At 40.4% G+C, this 25,030-nt stretch overlaps 3 protein-coding genes across 4 annotated transcripts; 2 read left to right on the top strand and 1 right to left on the bottom strand.

Moving 5' to 3' along the window:
* The first annotated feature begins 1,289 nt into the window (after nt 1-1,289).
* On the top strand, nt 1,290-5,638 carry LOC137599746 (actin, alpha cardiac muscle-like). Its single transcript, XM_068320842.1, has 7 exons — nt 1,290-1,465; nt 2,461-2,600; nt 3,237-3,561; nt 3,752-3,913; nt 4,118-4,309; nt 4,509-4,690; nt 5,200-5,638. The coding sequence occupies exons 2-7, from the start codon at nt 2,472-2,474 to the stop codon at nt 5,341-5,343; spliced, it is 1,134 nt and encodes a 377-aa protein (XP_068176943.1). The 5' UTR covers nt 1,290-1,465; nt 2,461-2,471; the 3' UTR covers nt 5,344-5,638.
* Nucleotides 5,639-6,514: 876 nt separating this feature from the next.
* ccsapa (centriole, cilia and spindle-associated protein a) lies at nt 6,515-17,300 on the top strand. 2 transcript variants are annotated; one of them, XR_011036860.1, is made up of 5 exons: nt 6,515-6,619; nt 8,864-9,253; nt 9,896-10,227; nt 12,581-15,720; nt 15,881-17,300. XR_011036860.1 is itself a non-coding variant. In XM_068320843.1 (4 exons), the coding sequence occupies exons 2-4, from the start codon at nt 8,902-8,904 to the stop codon at nt 12,758-12,760; spliced, it is 864 nt and encodes a 287-aa protein (XP_068176944.1). In that variant the 5' UTR covers nt 6,515-6,619; nt 8,864-8,901; the 3' UTR covers nt 12,761-17,300. The 2 variants fall into 2 exon arrangements, 1 of the variants encoding a protein (XP_068176944.1); XM_068320843.1 differs by having other exon boundaries at nt 12,581-17,300.
* An 850-nt stretch (nt 17,301-18,150) lies between these two features.
* Nucleotides 18,151-24,331, bottom strand: cdc6 (cell division cycle 6 homolog (S. cerevisiae)). Its single transcript, XM_068320840.1, has 12 exons — nt 24,230-24,331; nt 23,086-23,379; nt 22,763-22,996; nt 22,308-22,507; nt 20,839-20,987; nt 20,569-20,675; nt 20,257-20,396; nt 20,068-20,168; nt 19,689-19,756; nt 19,413-19,591; nt 19,182-19,322; nt 18,151-18,449 (listed from the first exon to the last, which is right to left on the bottom strand). The coding sequence occupies exons 2-12, from the start codon at nt 23,366-23,368 to the stop codon at nt 18,357-18,359; spliced, it is 1,695 nt and encodes a 564-aa protein (XP_068176941.1). The 5' UTR covers nt 23,369-23,379; nt 24,230-24,331; the 3' UTR covers nt 18,151-18,356.
* Nucleotides 24,332-25,030: the final 699 nt, after the last annotated feature.

The following is a 25,030-nucleotide window of genomic DNA, read 5'->3' as shown; positions in this document are numbered from 1 at the left end:
TTAACAGTTGGATAAACACATCCAGGTCTGTTGGCTCAGATTTTGTCTCCCAGAGGATTGAACTCAGTCTGCAGCTGCCCACTGGGTTAGGGGTCCTGACCCTCTTGTTTTAGAAACCAACATGTGAAGAGTGTTCAGCTGCTGCTTCAACATCGTTGTTTGACCTTCTAGCAAAACAACACAAACTCCTTATAACTCAGAGGGAATGTCAGGCTGTTCAAATATCAAAAATAGCTTGAAGTTTATTCATTCATTCATCCACTTGGCTATTTGCCACCTTTATGTCATTGGCTACTGAAGGAAAGACCGGGAAACCTGGTCCTGGAGGACGGCTGACCTCGTGGCCTTTTGGCGTATTCGTTGATCTTGAACTAGGACAATTTCTTTTCGTGGTTGAATAAACAGGACAAAAACCAAGTAAAGTTGCAAAAAACACAAAGTACTTTATTTGCAGAAGCTTCTGGGCACAGAGACCAACAGGAACGGAATTCCAAGCTGTGTGGAAAGAGCCACAATGTTCATACAATATTTATACCCTTCCTAGCAGGTGTCCACATGAGATGATCTAACTCTCATCCTATCAGAAGGTGTCACCACAAGATGTTCTCCATTTTCCTACATTGTGGCACATATTTCATGTTCTCGGGAGGCCCACTCTACTATCTCGCAGCTGCAGGATCCACTCAAGGACATGCTGGCAGAATCACATAATTCTTCAGTCAGAGGTTACATATAGGAGTGCTGTAAGTTATTGTGTTGTCTGCAATGTAAAGATGATTTAACAAGCACACTAATTAAAAGTGGTGATTTACTAAAGTGAAGTATAAGTTGTGATTCAAATAATTAAAAAATGGTGAGTTACAACAGTGAATTATAAGTCGTGGGTCAAAGTGTTAAAAATGGTGAGTTATCATATAAGTATATCATCAGTATGTCATCATTACACAACAAAACAACCCAACACTAGCAAGAAAACAGAAATGTTCACACGTGTTCCCGGCAGAACAATAAAAAAAAAAAAAAAGATTTTAAAAATATCTAAAGTTTTCGATGGACGTGTAAACCTCCTGTTACACGAGAATGTGTGTCTGTACAGTGGTGGCAGCCGTCCACTCGCGCTGTCACCGGGTTGCGTAGGGCCGTTCTCACTCCATACACGGGCTCGTGCGTTCCCCGACAGCCTCGCGGGGGCCTTTGTCTCCATATTTGGCCGCCAGACGCGCGAGCCTCTAAGCACATGTAAAACTGCCGCCCTCCCGCGTGACCAAATATGGACCAAAGGCCGGTAGAATTCCTGTGGAATAGTTGGACATTCCTGGGGGCTATCTGGGCAGATGAGAGAACTTCCCTCTAGGTATGGTGCAGAGGGTATTTAAAGGGGACCGGTGGTCGCTGTCCGTCATTCCGTCAGCTGGAACCAACAGCGGTTAAATTTGCCTCTCTGACACCCGGAGACCAGCAGAAGGTAAGCGGGTAGAGGAGCTGGGCGCTGCGTTCTGTTGGTTTGATGGGGGGGGGGGGGGAGAAAGCGGAGTTGAGCTGGAGTTAATGGCTTCTGGTTTGTTTAAGTGGGTGAAGCAGATGGAGGCTTACAGTATGTGGACCCAGTGGATAACTGATGGGAGCTGGCGCTGCGCCGTTTCCTGCTTCCTGTCCACCTCCATCGTTTAGAGTCAGACGCTGTTATGACAAGATTCTGGGAGCCAAACATGCTGCTTTCAAATTCAGTCGGAAATCTGTCCGTCAGAAGGTTACACAGAAATTGGAGACAAAAAGTCGAAAGTTTCTGAACATTTGAAACGTAATGATATGAAAACTAATTAAGCTTTGGTACATCGATGGCAAGTAGCTTTTAATAAGCGTATGTGAAAAATAATAAAACACATAATGAGAACTGGAAAGCGACACGACAACATGAAAGATGATAATAAAAGGTAAAAGGTAATACGTAAGGTATGAATCAGAAAACGACAATCTACATATGACTCCCGATACTAAAACTCTCAGTTGTAGTAAAATCTTAAAAACATTATCCTTAACTTGAAACACGATACTGTATTTGAAAGCTGTTGAATCTCAGATGTACTGACCCGCACCTAAAGGCATCACTCCTGTGAATGAAGGTTTATAGTGTTTCTGTTCTCTTAATGACTAGATATGACTAGATGTTACCACAAGCTGAGTTACACTATTTATCTGATTAATTTCCATCTGATTTACTGATTTGAAGACACTTTGGGGGGGGGGGGTATCAACGAAGAAGGAATTAGTCATTAACCTCTGATTATTCATACAGTTTAAACAGAATATGGAATAATGTATTTTAAAAAAATTTCAGTAGAAGCAGACCATCTTCAATTAATAGCAAGAAATAGGTACTTTTAATGATGTTTTAGCAGCTATAAACCAGTTACTTGCTTTTGTCAAGAATAAAAAAAAAACGTCTGACCTTGTTCCCAGAATCTGCAGACATGTGTGATGAGGATGAGACTACTGCCCTTGTGTGTGACAATGGCTCCGGCCTGGTGAAAGCTGGCTTTGCTGGAGATGATGCCCCCAGAGCGGTGTTTCCTTCTATTGTTGGTCGCCCCCGCCATCAGGTATGCAAGAGACCCTTGTCTATTTTTATCAGTTTAAAAGATTTGAGAAGTAGCCTGCAACACAGATTCAGAAACATGCAGTAAACTCAAACTCATTCTTCAATAAAAAAAAAAGAAGTGTAATATTTTGTTAATTTGACTGTCTTAATTGGAATAAAACTATGTCCAAACAATTCTACATGTCTGTATCCATATTTCACCAAAATTTTAATGTCCACTAACTAACTGCTTTTTAATGAAATTAAATGCATTTGTAGCAGGAAGAATCCCAACAGACGTGGGCAAAATTTAGCATCAAACTCAAAGTATAGAATAAGTTAATTTGTAACAGATCAAATAAAAATGGATATGTTTAAGGGATTTCATTGTCAGCAAATATTTTCACTAAAATTTAGTAATGTCCACTTAGAAGCTGTCTAAGCCATTGTTCACTGTCACTGTAATTTGGTACTAAAGCTAGTGTTTGTCACATCAGAAGTGTCAGGATGGATTAGTTGTTGTTCTCTCACAAGTTTTTGTCACATTTAGACACATCACTTCAATGAAAGCAAGATATTTGAAAACATGAGAGTAAAACAGAGTGGTGCAGTACATGTTATTCTTACAAAGCATTAATATCTGTTCTCCTCCCCTCAGGGTGTGATGGTCGGAATGGGTCAGAAGGACTCCTATGTGGGTGATGAAGCACAAAGCAAGAGAGGCATCCTGACCCTTAAATACCCCATTGAGCACGGCATCATCACCAACTGGGATGACATGGAGAAGATCTGGCACCACACATTCTACAATGAGTTGCGTGTGGCCCCTGAGGAGCACCCCACCCTGCTTACGGAGGCCCCACTTAACCCCAAGGCCAACAGGGAGAAGATGACTCAGATCATGTTTGAGACCTTCAATGTCCCTGCCATGTATGTGGCTATCCAGGCTGTGTTGTCCCTCTACGCCTCTGGTCGTACCACCGGTGAGTCCACACAAGCAAGTTTTGAGTTCATAAAAAAAAAATCAGAAAACTGGATGACAAGATGAAATCAGGCATCAGGAAGACCTTGAGTACTGATTCCTTTTTGAATGTTTGCTCACAGATTATGACAGACTGGGGGTTAAAACTACATTTAGACTGAACTAGTTTGAACCTGTGTCTTTTCTCTCAGGTATTGTGCTGGATTCTGGTGATGGTGTGACCCATAATGTGCCTATCTATGAGGGATATGCCCTACCTCACGCCATCATGCGTCTGGATCTGGCTGGTCGTGATCTTACTGATTACCTCATGAAGATCCTCACTGAGCGTGGCTACTCCTTCGTCACAACTGGTAATCAAAAACACAATTGCCTCATTTAACTTTAGTTTTCTAGCTGCTCTGAGCCACATGTGGTCTCTTTCTCCACTCTATTTGCTTAAACAAATATAGGCATCATGTTTGATAACTTTAGTTTTGATGTCCAAATGGAACATGCTTTTACAGTAGAGTCTAATTGTATGAAATTAAAGTCTGATCTTTTCACTTGGTTTCCAGCTGAGCGTGAGATTGTACGCGACATCAAGGAGAAGCTTTGCTATGTGGCTCTGGACTTTGAGAATGAGATGGCCACTGCTGCCTCCTCCTCCTCCCTAGAAAAAAGCTACGAGCTGCCTGACGGTCAAGTCATCACCATTGGCAATGAACGTTTCCGCTGCCCAGAAACTCTGTTCCAGCCCTCCTTCATCGGTGTGTATGTAGTATGAGCAACGCTAATTCCATTTCCTGGAGAGACGGGTTGATACGGTCTAGAATGTTGGAATAATTTAGTGCTTACTGTAATATAGGATGGAAACCTTTGCATCCTCATCTCAGGAGGTGAAATTGTATGCACAGTTCATTGTTATAGCAATTTTTAATGTAATCCCTTTGCCTTGCACCTGAACAGGTATGGAGTCTGCTGGTATCCATGAAACTGCATACAACAGCATCATGAAGTGTGACATTGATATCCGCAAGGATCTCTATGCCAACAATGTGCTGTCAGGTGGCACCACCATGTATCCAGGTATCGCTGACCGCATGCAGAAGGAGATAACGGCTCTGGCTCCCAGCACCATGAAGATCAAGGTACAGCAAACACTTAGCTAAAGCCACATCACTCTTGATATGCGGTAAAACCATTCCAGTCTGAGGAAGACAGAATAGCTGAAAGTGTGTGAATCTATTGCAAGATCAATCCATAACAATCCACAGTCTCTGTATTTCTTTGCAAAAATGTTGTGTAAGCCTTGTGGAGTAGGATTGTTTTTTTTATGTTTTAAACCCATTTTTATCTGTTCATTTTGTTTTCATTTTGTGGCAAACTGTTGTAGTAATTTGCTGTGACAATAATCTCTACTGTTTTCTGAAGATTTTTTACAATAGTATAGAACCTGGTTATTGATGAAATATTATAGGGATGACTCAAAACTAAATGTGTTTTATTAACTTTAAAACATCCAGTGGAAGTTTCCTAAAATTGCTAAAAAATTGGTTTTAAAATCTAGACCATTTGTCATCTGATCATTGATTTGTCATCATCAGAGTTTTGTTATCAGACATTACAGAAATAGAGATGATTTCCTTCTCTTCTGCAGATCATTGCACCTCCAGAGCGTAAATACTCCGTCTGGATTGGTGGATCTATCCTTGCCTCCCTTTCCACCTTCCAGCAGATGTGGATCAGCAAACAGGAGTATGATGAGGCTGGTCCCAGCATCGTCCATCGCAAGTGCTTCTAAACACAGTCCCTCTGCAACCGCGTGCGGTCAAGGATTTAGTATAAAACGACGCCGCTGTCCCAGCAGTCCACACTGCAGCTTGTGGCTTCTGACTGTACATATGTTATTTATTCCTTCTGTTGTGTATGTGATGTTTTGAAAGTGTATCATGTCCAGTGTAAAAGCAAAGTGATTGTTGGCTATTGAACTATGGCTCACTCCATTTTTGACCAATTGGAGAAAAAACCCCACACAATACAATAAAAAAGAAAAGAAAAAAAGACAAAGAAAAAATAAATTTTATTTTCATTTATAATTACTGTCTGTCATTTGTGATTCTAAACACTTCCAGATTTGACATAGCAAATCAGCTCAATATCCTCCTAATATAATTACATGAGGTTTATATTTCTTTCTGTTTTCAACCAGTCATCATGTAGCAATGTGATCCCTGTGACCACTTGTCTCTGCTCAGCGATGATAGTCTTGAACATCGGATCTTGCATCTCCCATCATGCAATTCAATAATGTTTTCCCCAAAACTTTTCCTTTCTGGATGAATCCCACCAATGTTACAGCGGGTTGTTCATTTTCACGTCTTCATTCTGCTGATGAGGACATGTGTGCTCTGATTCCTGCATATGAAATATTTTATTACACACAAGCCCCCATGAACAAGCAGTTGGCAAGAATGGTGAGAAAAAACTGCATTTAAAAGCAGGAATCGCAAGCAGATCCTGGTTCAGGGCAACTATCCTGACTGGCTTAATTTATTATTTGACCCATGTCAGGTTGAGCTGGGTCAACCTTTTAAAATGGTTCCGCACACAGTTTATTCATACCATCGAGAACCTTGAATATTTTGTTTAAAGGTAATCAACTTAATTGAGAGGTATATGGACTGCATTCTAAACATTCAGGTTTTGGAGGGTTTTGGAAGAAACTATCAACCAATCACAAATAAATTTGAAAGTTAGAGTAGAAATAAAGAAGAGTTGTCTCAAATTTACTGTTATTCAATAGATATTTACTTGGCCAATTATATTCACCCATGAAGCTCAACAGGTTTCGAACATTCCTTGTCTGTGTTATCTCTGATATTAACCCTATGAATGTGTTTCCGGTTGATTTTATTCTGAAAGTCTAAATCGGAAGCGCTTTATCTGCCTGCTGGTCACTTTGCTCTCGGTGTTTTCTAACGACCAGAGAGAAGCGCAGGCGGTGGGGCAGATGATCAGCTGACCGCAGGATCGAAGAAATAAACTGTGTCGAAATTTACCCCTGGAAAGAGGTCAGGGTGAGTACTGTTATATCAGACTTTTATGTTTCACCACTGTCTTATGTTTTTTTACTAAACATCACTGTATTTGCAGATGGACTGGCGGAGCTGCCAGGTGACGCTCATAGCTTTGGTTGTAACCTGTTTTCACGAGATAACCATGATTTAAAATTAATCTTTTCATTTTGAACAGACAACAATGGCTGTTTTCATTTCTCACTGAGTTTCTCCGTGACTAAAATTCTGAGAAGACGACATTTGGGCCGCGACTAAGGCATTAAAATCCTTCAAAACAAGAGACCTATCTATTTTTCAATGTAAGAGACAAAGACAAACAAATTTAGCAATAATTCGTACTTTGGCAATAAATTGATGCGCCATATCGCTCCATGCATCAGATGTCGGTCCGTTCAGATAAATGAATAGTTAATATACTGTACATTATTTTTAATAATGATTACTGATATTAATTTCAGATTATAAAGCAAATATTTGTGTGGGCAGTAAGGCTGCTCACAGAAATAACCAAATTGAGTGGTTACTATGTGTAATAAGTGAAGTTCAGGCGACAGTGGATGCAGCCTCAAGCCTGCTGGGCGCTGATCGTCATGAGCCGCATTAATGGCGGGCGTGGCTTACAGGTAGACCCCACGTGACAGTGGTACGTCACAAAACACTTCCGCTTAGAAAACCTTAACAGTTGGGTGTATTTTATAGTATGAATGAGCGTACTTTCAGTTTAATAATTTCTGATTTTCCTGAATTTCCCCTGGGATTCTTGAATTTGTATCTGTCCGTCCGTCCGTCCATCCATCCATCCATCCATCCATCCATCCATCCATCCATCCATCCATCCATCCATCCACCCACCCACCCATCTATCTATCTATCTATCTATCTATCTATCTATCTATCTATCTATCTATCTATCTATCTATCTATCTATCTATCTATCTATCTATCTATCTATCTATCTATCTATCTATCTATCCAATTAGGATTGTTGATTTAATCATTTCTCCTATGCCTATGTTAGTTGTCTCCAAGTCTACGGCTTCCTCTGACCACACAAACACACAATATAGGTGGACTGGTTCCTCTAAATTATTCATTGGCGTAAATGTGTGCGTGTGTGTGTGTGTGTGTGTGTGTGTGTGTGTGTGTGTGTGTGTGTGTGTGTGTGTAGCCCTGTGATAAACTGGCCACTTGTCCAGGTGTACCCTTGTCTCATACTGAAAGTCAGGTGGGGTAAGCTCCAACCCCCCTGACCCTAGATAATGTAAATTATTACATAAATAGATTTGTGAATTTTTATCAACCAGAATATTTTCTCCCCCCTTGCTTTCATGTGAGGGGAGGGAGTGTTGATAGAGGCAGCTCAGAGAGGGGAGGGGGCGGGGTGATAGAGGGAGCGCAGAGCCACGCCCATTAACACAGAGTTTCAGAAGTGATTTTAACCATATTCAATCAATGATATTGAGGACCACAGATCACTTTAAGGCAATACATTTCAAATACAGTGTAGTTGAACATCTGGCAGCTGAATGACACGAATTAAAAAAAGCATAATATGGGACTTTTAATGATATCCACTTCAAAGCGGGGATTTATTGTAATTGTCAGTGTGTTCATCTGTTCGTTTGTTTGTTAGTCCAACAAATATCTTCGCCACTGTTGCAGACAGAAAGATGAAACAAATAGTACATTACTCGGGCAGCAAAGGGGATGAAAATGAGATGATGACCTTGACCTTCAGAAAGGTCAAGGTCAAAGGTCAAAACTTCTGTACAGTCAGGAACCGGATAAGATAGAAAGATGAGGGAGAAAGACAGTCTAAGACCATAGATCTTTGATGTATGTTAGTTAGGTCAGGGTAAAATTTTGAATTCAGAGGTGTCGCGGGATGTTACAGTCTGTGACAGCCTTGGTTCTAGTTTCAAACTCTTTTGGTCCTCAAACAGTACCAGTTATATCTTTAATACATTACATATGTGTTAGTCCTTCTTTTGATTGTGATAGTAAGCAGGTGAGATCATTGTATTGTATTTCTTTTCCTCCCAACCAGTCAAGGCGGATGACCGCCCTCCAGAGTCCTGCCCGGAGTTTCTTCCGTAATGGTTGCTCTGGAGGGTCCTGTTTGGGTTTCTCTGTCTGGAATGTCAGCTGATGTGATTAAGCGCTATACAAATTAGGAATGATTGATTGAGAGATCATAATTATGTTTTATGGAGAAATACTTTATTTTCACCTCTACTTTTCCAGAGTGTTTCCAGAAGCAGACACAGACAATAACAAGAGCCATGGTGACAAAGAAAATCCGGACAGAGTACATGAAGAAGTTCAGGGATCCCAAATGGGACACATTTTCCAAGTGCTATGAAGACTCTCTGAAATATCGTCTGACCCGGCGAGTGATGGAGCATTCCCATAAGCCCTGGTTCTGGGAGGGCTGGGATAGTGGCTCTGATTCCAGTGGCTGGTCCACGCCAAAGCTGACCAGAAACAAAATCGTCCCTCTGTCCCTCCCACCACCAACACCCTTGAAAGGGAAGCAGGGATTGTTTGACAATGGAACTAAACTGCATCCTAAAGATGAAAAGAGTGATGTGGAAGTTGGTGACACAGCAGTCACAGACACTGATCCAACTGCGGGTGCGGAAACTGTCTCCTAATGGTTTTATTGACTTTCAGTAATTGATGAATTGATCAATCAACAGAAAATCAGAAGACACTTGTCTAAAAAAATTGTCTGTTTTTAACATTAGTATGAATCAAAAAAAGCTGGTGGTTGGATACAGAGAGTAAAGATTACGGAAATTGGATTTGCGAATCCAACAAATTAATTCAAGTTTTTTTTAGGAGATGGATGATGTCTTACACAGAATTATTTAGTACAGCTTGATGCATCATCATCACTATTTGTTGACATTTAACAAAAAACCATAGCTCTTACTCCTAACCCAATTATTCTAAATAGTCATTGACCTTATTCATTTCATGTTATCAAGTCTGGGGATATTTAAATGTAAAACATGGTCATTGTGATAGATATTAAGCTTTCAGATGATTTCACGACCAGTGACAGTATATTGATGTGCTTTACTGATGTGACATGTTTTTTATTGTCAACAAATCAGCCAAAATAAGTAGAAAAAAGCATGAACATTTGTTAACATGGCAGTTAAAATCATGACTGGTTATGATCACATCATCACCGTGTATGTAAAATATAGCAGGAAGAGAGAAGTGAGGAGAAAAGCTTTTTTACATCCAACCTTTGCCTGTTTGTGACAGTCCTAGATAACGGTGTGAATGAAGGCAGTGGTTCAGCGATGGTGGCTGCAAACAGCAGAGGAATGTTAAACGACACAGAGACGGACAACGGTCCTGGTGAGACACCGTCTTCTGATGAGGAGCTGGGAAATCCATCACCAAGGCGACGGCAACGCTACGCTCGCTCTAAGCAAGTACAGCGAGACAGTTCCCAGGATGACAAACCTGCCGTCATTCGTAAACCGATGAGAGCAAAGAGCCAACCGCCTCTCAGCACCAAGGAGAACCGACGGTCATCCAGCCGACTGGATTGGACCGAGAGACAGATGGATATAAGGAGGACAGCAAATGATGTGAGTGTGTTTTTTGACCCATTTCAGACACCAAACTAAGTCAATTTATGGAACACGTGTGCTATATTGCTATATCCTCTGTGTTACAGATATTAAAGCAGCCCTGGAGATGATAAATATCTCATTATTGATAACAGATTTTACTCTGGGGGTTCATTTTTAATGTGAAACAAGTAAATCCCACTCAGTGAACCAAAAGCATGTTTTGAAAGTAAAGAGTAAAAAATGCTTTTATCCTTTCCACCGTGAAATGATGGGTAGATGTATTTGTTAGTGGGTCTTAATAGAGCAAAACTCAAACTATACAAATCAGCTTCACCAAACATGACACATAAATCAATCATGATGTGTAGGAATGCCTTTTGACAATTTGAATGATTTGTATGATTTCTTTCTTTTGATGGTTTCAATGAAAATTAAATAATTTTGAAAATAACTCTTAATGGTGGCAATCTGATAAAGAGTCTACTTTCACCAGACTTTATGCATATAACTAACCATATCATGAACTTATGCATTTTCAATATTTAAAAAATTCTGCCCCTGCGATGCGCTGGCAATATATCTGGTATGTACCCCACCTATCTCCTATAGCCAGCTGGGATGGGCTCTAGCAGTGCCCATAACCTGCAAGGCAGAAAAGACTTAAGACAAGATGATTTTGGTCTTCTTACCTTCAAGAAAATAGATGGATGGATGCAAATGTTTCTGCATAGTATTTTCTGTTGTTGAAAATTATTTTAAAGCAACTCTGAAGGTTATCCAGTTTGGGATGAATAAAGTCTGTCCATCCGTCCATCCGTCCGTCCATCCATCCATCCATCCATCCATCCATCCATCCATCCATCCACCCACCCACCCATCCATCCATCCATCCATCCATCCATCTACAGTGCCTTGCGAAAGTATTGGCCCAAAAAAAATTGTTGACATTTTGTCACATTTCAGGCTTCAAACTTAAAGATAACAAACTGAAAATATTTTTCAAGAATCAACAACATGTGAGACACAATTGTGAAGTGGAACCAAATTTATTCAACATTTTATATTGTGTTTACAATTAAAAAACTGAAAAGTAGATGTGCAAATGTGAGACCAAATGACACATAGGTGAACTCTGTTTGTCATTGTTAGTCATTTAGGTCAACATGGGATCATTCAGAAGTCATCAGAGAACTTCTGGAGTCGTTTAGCTGAGCTGCGAGAACAGGGGGCCGATACTTCTGTACATCCTACTTTTCAGCTTTTTATTTGTAAACACAATATAAAATGTTGAATAAATTTGGTTCCACTTCACGATTGTGTCTCACATGTTGTTGATTCTTGAAAAATATTTGTAGTTTGTTATCTTTAAGTTTGAAGCCTGAAAAGTGGCAACATGTCAAAAAGTTCCTGTGGGGGACCAATACTTTCGCAAGGCACTGTATCTATCTATCTATCTATTTAGTCATCCTCTCCATAGCTCATACTGTATAAACACCATTAATCACTGCAGACACAAAGGAAAGGAAAATAAAATACAAAAATGCAGTAACATTCAAGGAATAAAAAACAGGGCGGCACGGTTACGCAGTGGGTAGCGCTGTCGCCGCATGGCAAGGTGCTTCCGGGTTTGCGTCCCGCTCTTGTTCAGAGTTTGCACTTTCTCCCCGTGTCTGCATGGGTTCTCTCTGGGTTCTCCAGCTTCCTCCCTCCTCCAAAAACATGTGCTTCAGGTTAATTGTCCGGTCCTAAATTGACCATAGGAATGAGTGTGTGTGTGCGTGTGAGTGTGTGTCTGTGTGTAGCTCCGTGGTGTATTGGCATCGCGCCCGGAGTTTCCCCCACCACATGCACGAAGACAAGCTGGGATAGGCTCCAGCTCCCCGTGACCTGCGTAAGCGGATGAAGCGGGTTAGGAAAATGAATGAAAGAATAAATGAATGAATGAATAAAATACACACACATATATATTAAGTTTTTTCACCAAAATTGTTATTATAATTTTAGGAAATATAAATGATCTATAACTTTGTAGCTATATAGAAACTTGGTTAAAAAAAAAATGAAGAAAGCACCATAGAAATATTACATTTGCGCAAAAACTCCTGATGAAATAATAATAGTTTAAATACTCATTATTTAAAATGGCAAATTCAAAGTTCATACAACACCTTCAATATTTCTTCTTGCATGATAACAATGAAAATGTGTTTTAGAGTGAAGAACCACCAAACAGTTTTGATGTAAACTTAAGATGCCTGAAGAGCCTTTTAGAGCAGCCCGATCACAGGACACTGGAGAAGTGAAGCTACCGGACTCTGCAACTATTAATAATATAACAGCTCTGTGGTCTCTACGTTTCCCCTGTCAGAGCAACACGTCTGACACCTGCGGTCAGGCCCAACGGAACGCTGATAAGCGGACCTCCAACATGAACCGTCGACGGGCTCGTTCAGCTGACCTGGAGAAGATGAGGAGGTCACAGCTGACAGTGGTGGATGACCGATGGATGACAGAGTACATGCGCTGCTTCTCTGCCCGGCTGAGATAGAGACCAGATGTGAGCCCCCCTCACACACACTGTCTTTCCTAAATGGAGAGCAGATCTGGTACAGTGCAATACTGGTTGTGAGTTTAAAAAAAAAGCACTATTGTTTCATAATTGTCCAAGAAAAACTGTGTGTGTATGTGTATGTGTGTGTGTGTGTGTGATAATATGCACTGCGTACTTCTTTACTTTCCACATGTGGAGCGAATACAAAGGGACTCTTATTGAGAATCATCACCAAAAAGCTGCCACAACGTGCGGGCTGATAAAATTCATTCATAAAAAGTTTAGATTTTAAACAATGCCTTTTGTCTTTTCAAGGTACTATTGTCTCTTAAATTACACACAATATCAAAATATGTACTCTTTATATACTGCACCTTGTTAAATACACTAAACGCATTATTAGGCCATACAGAGACCCACTGTGTTGCTCAGGAGATCCGGATCATTTGTAAAAGAATGAGTCTTAGATCAACTGAGTTAAAGGATTATTGGAAGTCATTCTGTTCTAATATTTGGTTTTCACCCGACTGCAGTGATGAAATCTGACAGTCTTGGATTAAATGGACTGGAATTATAGTCTCCACCTGATCACAGAGACTTGAGTTTCGATTAGCTTCTATGGATAAATACGTATACTGTATGTAATTTTGAATCATGACCGTCTTCAAACACTGCTTGCGTTTAATTTCAGCCATTAATCATTCAGACACATTAAGCTTTTTAGGTGTGTTCCTCAAAAGCAGCTGTATAACTCAAACGTTTGTGTCAGAAGCCGCGAAAAACAGTAAAATTGGAATATTTTTGATATGTGAGTATTTTGGATCTGTGGAGGACAGATAGTGAAAAAGTAATCATTTGTGCCACCTTTGGCACACTGAGATGCAGCTACTGAATTACATTAATTTTAAATAGAAGTAATCTATTGACAAGGTGCTTTTCTATAAAATATAGGTCTAAATGCCAGACCCCTTATTTCACCAGCAGCAAGTAAAGGACAGCATGGAAAAGATTTAAATAATAGTAATTGAAATGTAAATTACTTGGTTCTAGCCATCAGAAGCTTTATCAGGATTTCAAAAATCCTTCATGTTTTAATGTTAAATGAAGACCTCCTCCACTATGCTGTGTATTGATTTGTCAATACATTTTGAAAAAATGAAATATTACCATACGAATTAAAGCTTCCTGTTCAAGTTTCCATCGAACTTCCCATCAAGTTTTGCAGCATTATAACAGCATTAATACAGCTGTTGTATGTCATTTGTGAAAGAACAAATATTTAGTATTTAATTATTTTTAACTGGAGTTGTATCAGGGATTAAATCTTCTTTTCCTTTCGGCTTTTCCCTTCAAGGGTCGCCACAGCAAATCAATTGCCTCCATCTAATCCCGTCTTCTGCATCCTCTTCTCTCACACCAACTACCTTCATGTCCCATTCACTACATCCATAAACCTCCTCTTTGGTCTTCCTCTAGGCCTCCTGCCTGGCAGTTCAAAACTCAGCATCCTTCTACCAATATATTCACTATCTCTCCTCTGGACATGTCCAAACCATCTCAGTCTGGCCTCTCTGACTTTATATCCAAAACCTCTAACATGTGCTGTCCTTCTGATGTACTCATTCATGATCCTATCCATCCTTTTTTGGCATGAAACCATACTGCTGCTCACAAATGCTCACTTCTGCCCTTAGTCTGGCTTCCACTACTCTGTCCCATAACTTCATTGTATGGCTCATCAGCTTCATTCCTCTGTAGTTGCCACAACTCTGCACGTCTCCCTTGTTCTTAAAAATGGGCACCAGCACACTTCTCCTCCATTCCTCAGGCATCTTCTCACTATCTAAGATCTTGTTGAACAACCCAGTCAGAAACTCTACTGCCACCTCTCCTAGACACTTCCAAACCTCTACAGGTATATCATCAGGACCGACTGCCTGTCCACTCTTCATCCTCTTCAGTGCCCTCCTCACTTCATCCTGACTAATCTTTGCTACTTCCTGGTCCACAGCAGTCACCTCTTCAAGTCTTTCTTCTCTCTCATTTTCCACGTTCATCAACACTTCAAAGTACTCTTTCCATCTTCCCATCATACTGCTGGCACCTGTCAATAGACTTCCATCCCTATCCTTAATCACCCTAACCTTCTGCACGTCCTTCCCATCTCTGTCTCTCTGTCTTGCCAACCTGTATAGATCAGTCTCTCCCTCCTTACTGTACCAACCTAGCATACAAGTCATCATAAGCCCCTTGTTTGGCCTTTGCTACCTCTACCTTCAGCTCCCTGTATTCCTGTCTACTTTCCTCAGTCCTCTCGGTGTCCCACTTCCTCTTAGCTAACCTCTTTCTCTGTATACACTCCTGTACCTCCTCATTCCACCACCAAGTCTCCTTATCTACTTTCCTTCCAGATGACACACCAAGTACTCTCCTACCTGTCTCCCTGATCACATTAGCTGTAGTTGTCCAGTCATCTAGAAGCACCTCCTAACCACCCAGAGCCTGTCTTAACTCCTTCCTAAAAGTCATGCAACACTCTTTGCTTTTTTTAGCTTCCACCATTTCGTCTTCTGCTCTGCCTTTACCCTCTTTATCTTCCTTACCACCAGAGTCATCCTACACACCACCATCCTATGCTGTTTGGCTGCACTTTCACCTACCACTACTTTGCAGTCACTGATCTCCTTCAGATTACACCGTCTACACAAGATGTAGTCTACCTGTGTGCTCCTGCCACCACTCTTACAGGTCACCCTATGTTCCTGCCTCTTCTGGAAGAAAGTATTCACTACAGCCATTTCCATCCTTTTTGCAAAGTCAACTACCATCTGTCCTTCTGCGTTCCTCTCCTGAATACCAAACCTGCCCATGACCTCCTCATCACCTCTGTTTCAATGGACACATCTCACCAACATGTCCATTGAAGTCTGCTCCCATGACAACTGTCTCACTTCTCGGTATGCTCTGCATCACTTCATCAAAGTCCAACCAGAATGTCTCCTTCTCCTCCAGCTCACATCCTAACTGTGGAGCATACCCACTAACAACGTTGAACATCACACCTTCTATTTCTAGTTTCAGACTCATCACTCTATCTGACACTCTTTTTACCTCCAGGAATTCCTAACAAACTCCTCCTTCAAGATAACTCCTACTCCATTTCTCTTCCTATCTACACCATGATAGAACAACTTGAACCCTGCTCCTAAACTTCTAGCCTTGCTACCTTTCCACCTGGTCTCCTGGACACACAGTATGTCTACCTTCCTTCTCTGCATCATGTCAACCAACTCTCTACCTTTTCCTCTCATAGTCCCAACATTCAACGTCCCTACTCTCAGTCCAATACTCTTGGCGTTCCTCTTCTCTCTCTTCCTACGATCACACTTTCCTCCTCTCTTTCTTCGACAAACAGTAGTCCAATTTCCACCGGCACCCTGTGGGTCAACAGCACCAATGGCAGTCGTTGTTAACCTGGGCCTTGACCGATTCGGTATGAAAGTCATAGGTTAGATTCGCATGTTTGATTTGGCAAAAGTTTTACAACGGACGCCCTTCCTGACGCAACCCTCTGTATTTATCCGGGCTTGGGACCGGCACAATAAGACACGAGCCTGTGTCCTCTTGTGGCTACATTGTATCATGGATTAAATATCAACAGAAAAATTAGGTGTGAATTACTGGGGAATTATAGATTTGAGAAATCTTAATGTTTGAAAATGGGAAAAGTTGAATGTTTATAAAGAATTGTTTTCATTTAAATAGATTACAGATTTTCCATATTGAGGTTAATGTTTGTAAATGCATGGTAATGTTACAGTCACATCCTGTGACTGAATCTGAGGGCTAATGTTCATAATGTATTTTAGGTTTTTTTAGCTTGTTAATAATTGAGGTTAATTAAATCACTTAATTTTACCAACACATTATTATTAAAGTGTGTATTGTGGTTAATTTGAGGGCACATGCTAAATCTTGATGTGTGAAATGATTTTCTTTTTCCTGACATAAAAAACAACCAATGACCATGTTCAAAGTGAATGAAGGTCAAAATAAACTTCAAAGCTGCCACAAAATAAATTTACAGAAATTAAACAAAATGTTCTTTAAGAGTTCCATCTGGAAGCATCATAACATTAAGAGTAAACTACTAAAACAATTCTGATTTGACTGCTTTTCCTTCCACGCAGCTTTGAGGGTGTTAAAACCTGATTTCATGGTGAGTTTCATACTGTGTGTACTGTAACCTACAGCAGGTTCGCTGAAGTCATTTTCACTGAATGAGGTGTAAATGACAATATTGGATGTTTTGTGTATGCACCAGTTGAGACCAACTCATCTTGAACATTTTACCGCTGTGAACAATGATGCAGGTTTTTTACTTGATGTTTTGCGATTCAGTTGAAAGAAATTTTTACTTGAGCTAAGAAAAAAAAAAAAAGAAGCCGTTGTTTTATTTGCTTGTGTCTCTGAAGCTTTGAGTTTGTGTTAATTTGCAGAATAACTTCATCTAATAAACATATTTGGATTTAAATTATATGTTGTCAAACCATACTCACATTCAATTGAACACGTATGGACACATTTGCTGTGAATAAATATTTCAATGGTTGGGGCATTACTGTTCTGACATAATTTTGATTATATAAAGTGAGAAAGCTTATTCACTTGTCTGATTTCAAGACAAGCCATCTGATACTTCTATAACTTTAAAATTTGTGATGGCTTGTGATGTCTGTAGGTTCTCAGTCATCCGGTTTCGAGGTAAATCAAGACCAAAAAAAGAATCAACTGGGTTTGCTTTAGGTTGAAGACATTTCACATCTCATTGGAGGCTTCTTCAGTTTGGACAGGTCGAGTCCAGATACTTGTACTCCTGCCTCCACAGAATTATAAGTATCTGAATTCTCTACCAGTCAATCTGAACTGATAAAGCCTCTTGGATAGGAGAGGCCATCAACTTTTTACTCTAGTCAGAGTTCTTGGACGGATTGAAAATGTCAGTCTCCATGTTCCTTGACAATCAGTTTCTGTAAAAAAATTTTTACAGGCTACAATACAAGGAGAGAGAAAATGTGAAAGTCACCAGAGGGTTCAAAAAGAGCATCAGCATGTGACAGGATATCCACACCACCAGAGGATTAAACATCATGCACAGCTTTCTCCACTTCCCATCCATCCGTTAACAGATTTAACCACATTCATGCTTGTGTTGAGACAACGTTCTTACCTGCACACCACACCGTTATGATTTATTTAAAGACCTGAAGCATTGGGATCACCTGACCATTTATGTTACTACTTTCGGATTGGCCCTAATTTGAACGGTTGAACGTATGAACTGGGAAATAAAGTTGAATCCAAACAGTCCAATGTGCAGATGTTTTATTTACAGCTTAAAAATGTTTACAATTCAAACTGAAACACATACCATCATCTGATTAGCAGCTCAATGAGCATTAACATCAGCATGAAAAAACAAAAACCTCAATAAACTTATCAGTAAAATTTGTACAAATTCTCAATAAAACAACAAAAAAGCCACCAGAAAACTTTGGCTGATGAACATAAAATGAGAAAAAAAAGAATATGGTCACGAGGGAAGCCCTGCAGCGAGGATACTACCCAGCAGAGTTTGATCCTTCAAAGCATTTTCAACATTCTTCTCTTCGATCTTTAAAAACACCTGCAGAAAGAAACAAATATTTTATATGATCCAAATCAATCACATGATTGAAAATCAGGTTAAGGTCTTCTCTATGAAATTGTTCATTTTGTTGAAAATTTATTCAGTTTGCCCTGGAAAACTTCACCTGAGAAAAAATCCCATTGGGAGCCCAAAAAATAAAAACTGTCTCTGAACAAATGATCATTCAAAAGTTACTTTTCCTTGATATACCGAATTCTATCAACAATAACCTATAGCTACAATGTTGTTCATCTTTGGAAACAAAAGTTGGTTTTAATAGACATAACAGTTAACAAACATTGAATTAAAAAGTTAGGATTACTTTATTCACTCTCCATGTTTACAAGTGAAGAAGCAGAATTAGTGTACAGTAATCCCTCGCTTATCCGCGCTTCAAGATGCATGGCTTCACATCGCAGATTTTTAGTAGGTAGTCACATGATACTGTACGCACATGCTATTGGCTGACAGTGTCCATGTGTGTGCAATGCATTCCGACTCACGTTTCCGCCTGCAACTCTTCTTTTATTCAGAAGTGTTATAGTTTGTTGCTAATTCCCGGAATTTCATTTTTTGTCCATGCATTTTTTTATATTAATGTACTTGGTATGTTATTTTATATATTTTATATATTCTCTTACAAAATACCACACTGATCAGATGGCCTGAGACACAGCAGTCAAAGAAATAGCTGTGGACCCTGACAGAGTGGTGCGTGACGGGTTGTACCTTAGTCAGCCGAGCCTCTTTAGCCTTCTTCAGAGCAAAGATTCCTCGGCTCTCCAGCAAACTGCAGAGAGATAAACACTCGCCCTGGCCGACAGCAGACACCTGCCTCTGAGCACACAGACGGCTGTAGACCTCATGGAGCTAAATGGACGCAGACGACACCTGCATGTTAAGAACACTTCTGACAGAATCGGTCTCTTATACACAAATACAACCAAGCTGGTACCTCACCTTTCCAAGCACAATCTCTTTGCTCTTTCCACTGCGTGTTACAAGCAGCAAGCAGCAAACCAGCAGCTTCTGCTGCAAGGGGAACGTCTCTCCATCAGAGTTGCCACACTGTGATGCCATCCTGTCTCCGTATATCTCTGACAACACTCGTGCAACCTGGGGGAGACTGACCTTTGAAGCTGGGTGCCATCAAGATTAGAAGTGCTTGAGTTAGCTTTTATCAGGACCAAAATTCAAGGTTTTTTAGACTAATATTATAACCAATGAAATGACAACCTTTAGTTTCAGCTTGTTTCTCTGATGTATTCTTCCTCTCATCTGACTCCACAACCTCAACTGCTCTCCTGAATACAAATGAAAACAAGATACCGTTTTAACCTACGGTTCACACCAGGCCTTGGTCAAATGCAGTTCAACAGCAGATATACAAAAAATAAAGACCAGCATCCTCCAAAAATCTCATTCATATTCATTTTTCAAAAAGATGCTCTGCATAAAAATTTGGATTTTAGTTCAATACATAAAAAGTGAAGCCAAACCTAAGGTGAACCAAAGGTGAATTTGAACTAATTTCCTACACAACCTTTTTTTATAAAATAGAAACCACACAGAGGAACAAACATGTATGTAGAGCCTTTTACAAACAAACTCATACCTGCAGATGTCCAGAGCTTTCCTGGCATCACCTGAAACTGCAGACACTTTCCTCGCACAGAACTGAATTGCGGAGGCATCCATGATCCCTTCAGCTGATGCCTGCAGGTCAAAGCAGAAACCAACTAAAAATCACAACGTCACAATGTTGTTTGACTTTAGTCAAGACGTGTTCTCTGCCCGTGTTTACCTGAGTGAGTCTGTCCTGAACGATAGCTGTGAGCTCCTGTCGGCTGTAGGGAGGAAAATTTAACAGCAGAGGGCGACAGTGAGGATGAGCCTGCAGTCGAGGGAGGATGCGGTCAGTCAGATCCAGAGCATTGGCAATTCCTGGGTGCGTGGGGGGCAATGACAAACAAATACACAAATAATACATTTTTTAAAATTTTGCTTTTAACATTGCTTCTGATTTTCTTGTATGGAATGAAAACTTTTGTTATCAATCTCGTTCAGGATTCCTAATTCTGATCTTTACTTTATTCCTTACACACATCATTCTTACCAATGAGACAGAGGCGTGATTTTGGTAGGTATGGTAATTCAAAGATGGTGTAAAGGACATCCTGGGCTTTACTGTCCAGTTGGTCCATCTCATCCAGAACAAGAAGCCTAAGGAGGAAATAAACAGTGTCAGAATAGTTGGGTACTCTTCCTATTAAAATCAAACATCGAGTGCCAGTACTAAAATGGCCGACATCATATTTAACACTGTCGCTAACAGTAAACATTGATTCACATTTCCAGCTCCTGCTGTAGGATTCTGGCTACTCACACAGCAGGTCCTGGTGCCGACAGGTACTTCTGTATTCCTTTTTGTCCACCAGGTGCTCTGAGCTTGTCAGCCAGCAGTGGAAAGATGGCGTGGGAACTCCGAAGACTCATACAGTTCACCATCACTGTTTGAACGGACGAAAGTTCGGCCTGGCAGAGATAAGAATAGACTGAATAGAATGCCTTTTAACGTCATTATACACAAGTGTACAACAAAATTCTTTAACAACTCTCTGTGCAGAGGACTTAGTTTCAAGTATTAGGTAGATATAAATACAAAAGAAGAAAAACAAAAACAAAACACAGGTGTAAGAACAAGCAGATATGAGAATATAATTACAGTGAGTCGTTAGATTGTACAATGTACTGTGTGGCAGAGGGCTCAGTAGCAGCAATTGTGACTGGGGCGTTGCACAGGTTCCTAACTGGAACAGCCAACAGCGTGTCATGAGTTACTTTAAGAGTACTGTTTTCAGTACTCTGATTACACTTGAATAAAACGTGTTGGTCAGTCTGGAGGTCCGGGCTTTGATGGACCGATACCTCTTCCCAGAGGGCAGCAGTGAGAACAAGCTGTGGGCGAGGCGTGAACTGTCCCTGGTGATGCTGGTGGCCCTACGCAGACATCTGGTGTTGTAGATGTCAGACATAATTTCTTTATTTTATAAGGAATTATAACAAAGAAAAGCCAAAATGGGACCACAGTTACTTGTCAAATGAATGCAGTTTAAATGAAAATCACAATTTGACATCCTCAACAACACATTATGCTTGCACTTTTCCACAAGGAATCCTTTAGGTGTCACAAAAACGGCACACGTCTCTTCCAATATTAACAGCAAAATTTGTTTCACTAACAATAGGGACACCACAACTGGTTCTTTTGATAGCTGACAAACCACCAATTATTCTTTTGATTAGTCAACTAATCGGATCAGACAAACAGAACGTAAAACATGGACCTTATCACACCAGCATAAAGCCGCTCTTATATAACCATCACTAGTTTTCATCTTGAACTGTTTAACATATGGGCAACCTAAAATTAAAGACAATTAAGAAGATAGTTATTAAACCTTTATTAAAATCTGCTTGTAGTAACAATTGTTTATCTGTGTAGCATAAAGTGCAAACAGCTGGGTAAAATTTAAAAAAGGCAATTGCGCACTTTTTTTTTGTTTTCTTAAATTGCTTCCACACATTTGAGCTCTGTTGCTGCCAGGAAGCCACGACACTAGGGCCCTTCTGGTATAAATTGCGTGACATTACCCCTGACCCCGGTTACTACTGTGCATGTGATCAACAACAGAAAGGCAGAAGTGGCAATGGAAGGTGCAGCAGCCTCGACAGAAAAACACAAGATTTAAAAAGGAAAAATGACACGTCGACTTTTAAATTAGTTCTCGACAATTTTTATAGTCGACATAATCAGGACAGCCCTAATTACTACTATTAGTACTGTTGATATACCTTCATCTCCTGCAGAACACAGTTGAGACAGGCTGTCTTGCCTGTTCCAGGAGCGCCGGAGATGTACAGGCTGCCAGGAACATGTTGCAGGACCCTCTCTTCCAGGAAAGATCGAATGGACGCACGCTCTGTCTCTCGGGACAGGAGTCGCTCAGGAACAGCGGTGTGGAGCGCCTGCTTCACTCCCTGAAACCTCGATTCTGGGGGAGAAAGTTGATGAAAACTGAGTAAAATCAAAGATCGCCCTGACAGACGGCAAAATGACTGACAATTTAGAAAACCAGTCGGGGGTTATTGCCGTTATCAAATTCTCAGTAGTCTGATGGCATGTCCTCAAAAATCAATGCCCAAAATTATTCAGTTTTTTTTAAAATAAAAATTGACAATACTTACAAGGCTGTTATTAAGTGATTGAATATTTGATTGTCTTACGTAAATTGAGAATCTAATCTTACTTTCTGTAAAGAGTTGAGCAATGGGCTGTTTTTTCGGTAGACTTCCGGCAGATCCTTCTTGTCTTGAAGACAATTTGGCAGTGGGAGAATGCGCCTGCTGTGGTGACAGTGGAATCAACTGTCTGCGAGCAGATCTTGGAGAGTTCTCATTGAAGCCTGGCTTTTTGGGTGAATCCAAAGTTGGCTTACTCTGCTTCGGTGGTGAACCACTGAGATTACAACCATTTTCATCTCCTTTAGAGAGAAAGGGAAAAAACACAAAAGAGTTGACTGTTATTTTCTAATAGAAAAGGGGAACAGTCTTTCTATATGATGACACTCACCTGTGCGTTTTCGGGGACTGAGTGGGAGACGTGGCTCGAGACGAGGGGATAAGGGAGGTGCTCTTGCATATCTGGGTGAGAGCGGGATGGGCTGGTGAGTAGGTTGTTTTGGGGAGAAAGGCTGGATCTGAGTTTGGGTGTGCTGTTGTGTTTCAAGTTTAGATTGAAATGGAATCAGAGGTTTCTCCTGCCGTGTCTTCGGATGTGAGGAAACTCTACAGGATTTTTGACGAGGGAATGGCAGCGTGGGCTGAGCCTGGCTCTGAGAGCGTGTGTTAGGCATTTGTGCTTAGTCTGAAACACAGAAGAGAAAGCTCGCTCAGACTGATGCAAATCCTAGATTTCAATCAATCAATCAATCAATCAGCCTTTGTTTGGATAGCGCTTAATCACATCAGCAGACATTTCAAAACACTTTAACAAACACAGCTTGCAGTATATAAAATTGTTATATTGTTCAAAATGAACTATAAATGACTTCATTATATTTTAAAAAACACTTCCAATTTGAATACAGAACGATTTGACACACCTATTTATTGGCAGTAAGAAATATTTGGGGCAGAAATCATGTATATTAAACAGTAACTTCTTCACCAGTATAAAATCCTTAAAAAAAAAGAGAAGGGACAGCTTTAAATGACAATCATTTGGTCCAAAAGAACTTAAAACAATAGATATTAGTCCCCATCACATCATGTCTCTCTACATGACCGTCAACGTTTGTCCACGGGAGACTGATCTTATCGGGAAGGATTTCAATATAAAAAGCTTCTGTGCTCCTAAAAAAATCAAATAAGGCTGGATGCGACATATTCCACTAATAATTAACAGTAATGTCTTTTAAAAAGTTGTCTAAAAACTCTTCAATTTACCAATAATGTACATCAAACAATCATCCGGCGAACAAACAATGGCCTGGTGAAATGGCAGCAAGACAGCAGGAAGGACAACTCCATTAAAATACACCAGTTTCTTCATTTTATAATAACTTAGCACGATAAATATCATCACGAAGGGCACATTTATGGTGATATTTGCTTAAAATGAGCGGCCTCATTGTATGATAAACAACACAACTCCACTACGGCCTGAAGTTATTTCGCGTCTGACTTGTACATTAACGTGTTGGTGAGAATCGTACCTGTCCAGAAAGTGGGAAGAAATCCCTTCAGCTCTTAGTTAGATGTTTTCCTCCGCCTTCAATGGATTTTCTCTCCAGCGATACGTGAACGCTCCTTCACACACTAAACTCTAAATAGCGCCAAAGACTCAACGACTCCGCTCTCTTTACACTTCCTGTTTTCTGATTGGTCCTCTTCACTACACAGCAACACAGCTTTTACTCTCATTGGCTCGTTACACCCCAGACGGATGTTACGTCACAGATTACGAGGCAGGCATAACGCGGGAGTTTCAATACAACCCTATTTTGGCGGAATATGCTGTACTTACAGTACCAAAATCCGCTGTGACTGGATCCAGACAGCTCCCCTCCCACGACTTTACACAGGACATTTCTAAACTGAGTAAGGATGTTCAAATACCAGACACTACACAAAATAAAAGAAGTCAATTAAAAATTTAGAATATTTTCTAGTTGAATGACTTGAATTTTAAGACCTGTTTTTCGGTTTTAAAAAGAATTTTCCTGTGTTTGCCCTTCAGTGTACAAATTCTTTTATCTCACTCACTTTGTACATTTCACACACACACACACACACACACACACACACACACACACACACACACACACAAACACACCGGATACACAGACACACGTACACAAACGCAAATATGCAAGACTAAAAGAGAGAGATGGGGTGAGGGGCAGCCATGTATCACCGCCCTAGGAGCGGCTTATGAGGTTCAGTGTCTTGCTCAAGGGTACCTTGGCAATGCTCAGAAGGTGAGCTGGTGCCTCTCATTTGGCATCTTTAGACTC

Source organism: Antennarius striatus, chromosome 8, assembly GCF_040054535.1.
Source record: "Antennarius striatus isolate MH-2024 chromosome 8, ASM4005453v1, whole genome shotgun sequence".
Classification (NCBI taxonomy): domain Eukaryota; kingdom Metazoa; phylum Chordata; class Actinopteri; order Lophiiformes; family Antennariidae; genus Antennarius; species Antennarius striatus.
This window is presented reverse-complemented; position numbering and strand designations above follow the sequence as displayed.

Coding starts and splice junctions, on each gene's coding strand:
- LOC137599746 (XM_068320842.1), top strand. CDS start 2,472: ATGTGTGATGAGGATGAGACTACTGCCCTTGTGTGTGACAATGGCTCC. Junction 3,914..4,117: donor CTACTCCTTCGTCACAACTG/GTAATCAAAAAC, acceptor CTTGGTTTCCAG/CTGAGCGTGAGATTGTACGC. Junction 4,310..4,508: donor GTTCCAGCCCTCCTTCATCG/GTGTGTATGTAG, acceptor GCACCTGAACAG/GTATGGAGTCTGCTGGTATC.
- ccsapa (XM_068320843.1), top strand. CDS start 8,902: ATGGTGACAAAGAAAATCCGGACAGAGTACATGAAGAAGTTCAGGGAT. Junction 9,254..9,895: donor AGACACTGATCCAACTGCGG/GTGCGGAAACTG, acceptor TGTTTGTGACAG/TCCTAGATAACGGTGTGAAT. Junction 10,228..12,580: donor TAAGGAGGACAGCAAATGAT/GTGAGTGTGTTT, acceptor TTCCCCTGTCAG/AGCAACACGTCTGACACCTG.
- cdc6 (XM_068320840.1), bottom strand. CDS start 23,368: ATGCCTAACACACGCTCTCAGAGCCAGGCTCAGCCCACGCTGCCATTC. Junction 22,997..23,085: donor CAGTCCCCGAAAACGCACAG/GTGAGTGTCATC, acceptor TTCTCTCTAAAG/GAGATGAAAATGGTTGTAAT. Junction 20,397..20,568: donor ATCACGCCTCTGTCTCATTG/GTAAGAATGATG, acceptor CCACGCACCCAG/GAATTGCCAATGCTCTGGAT.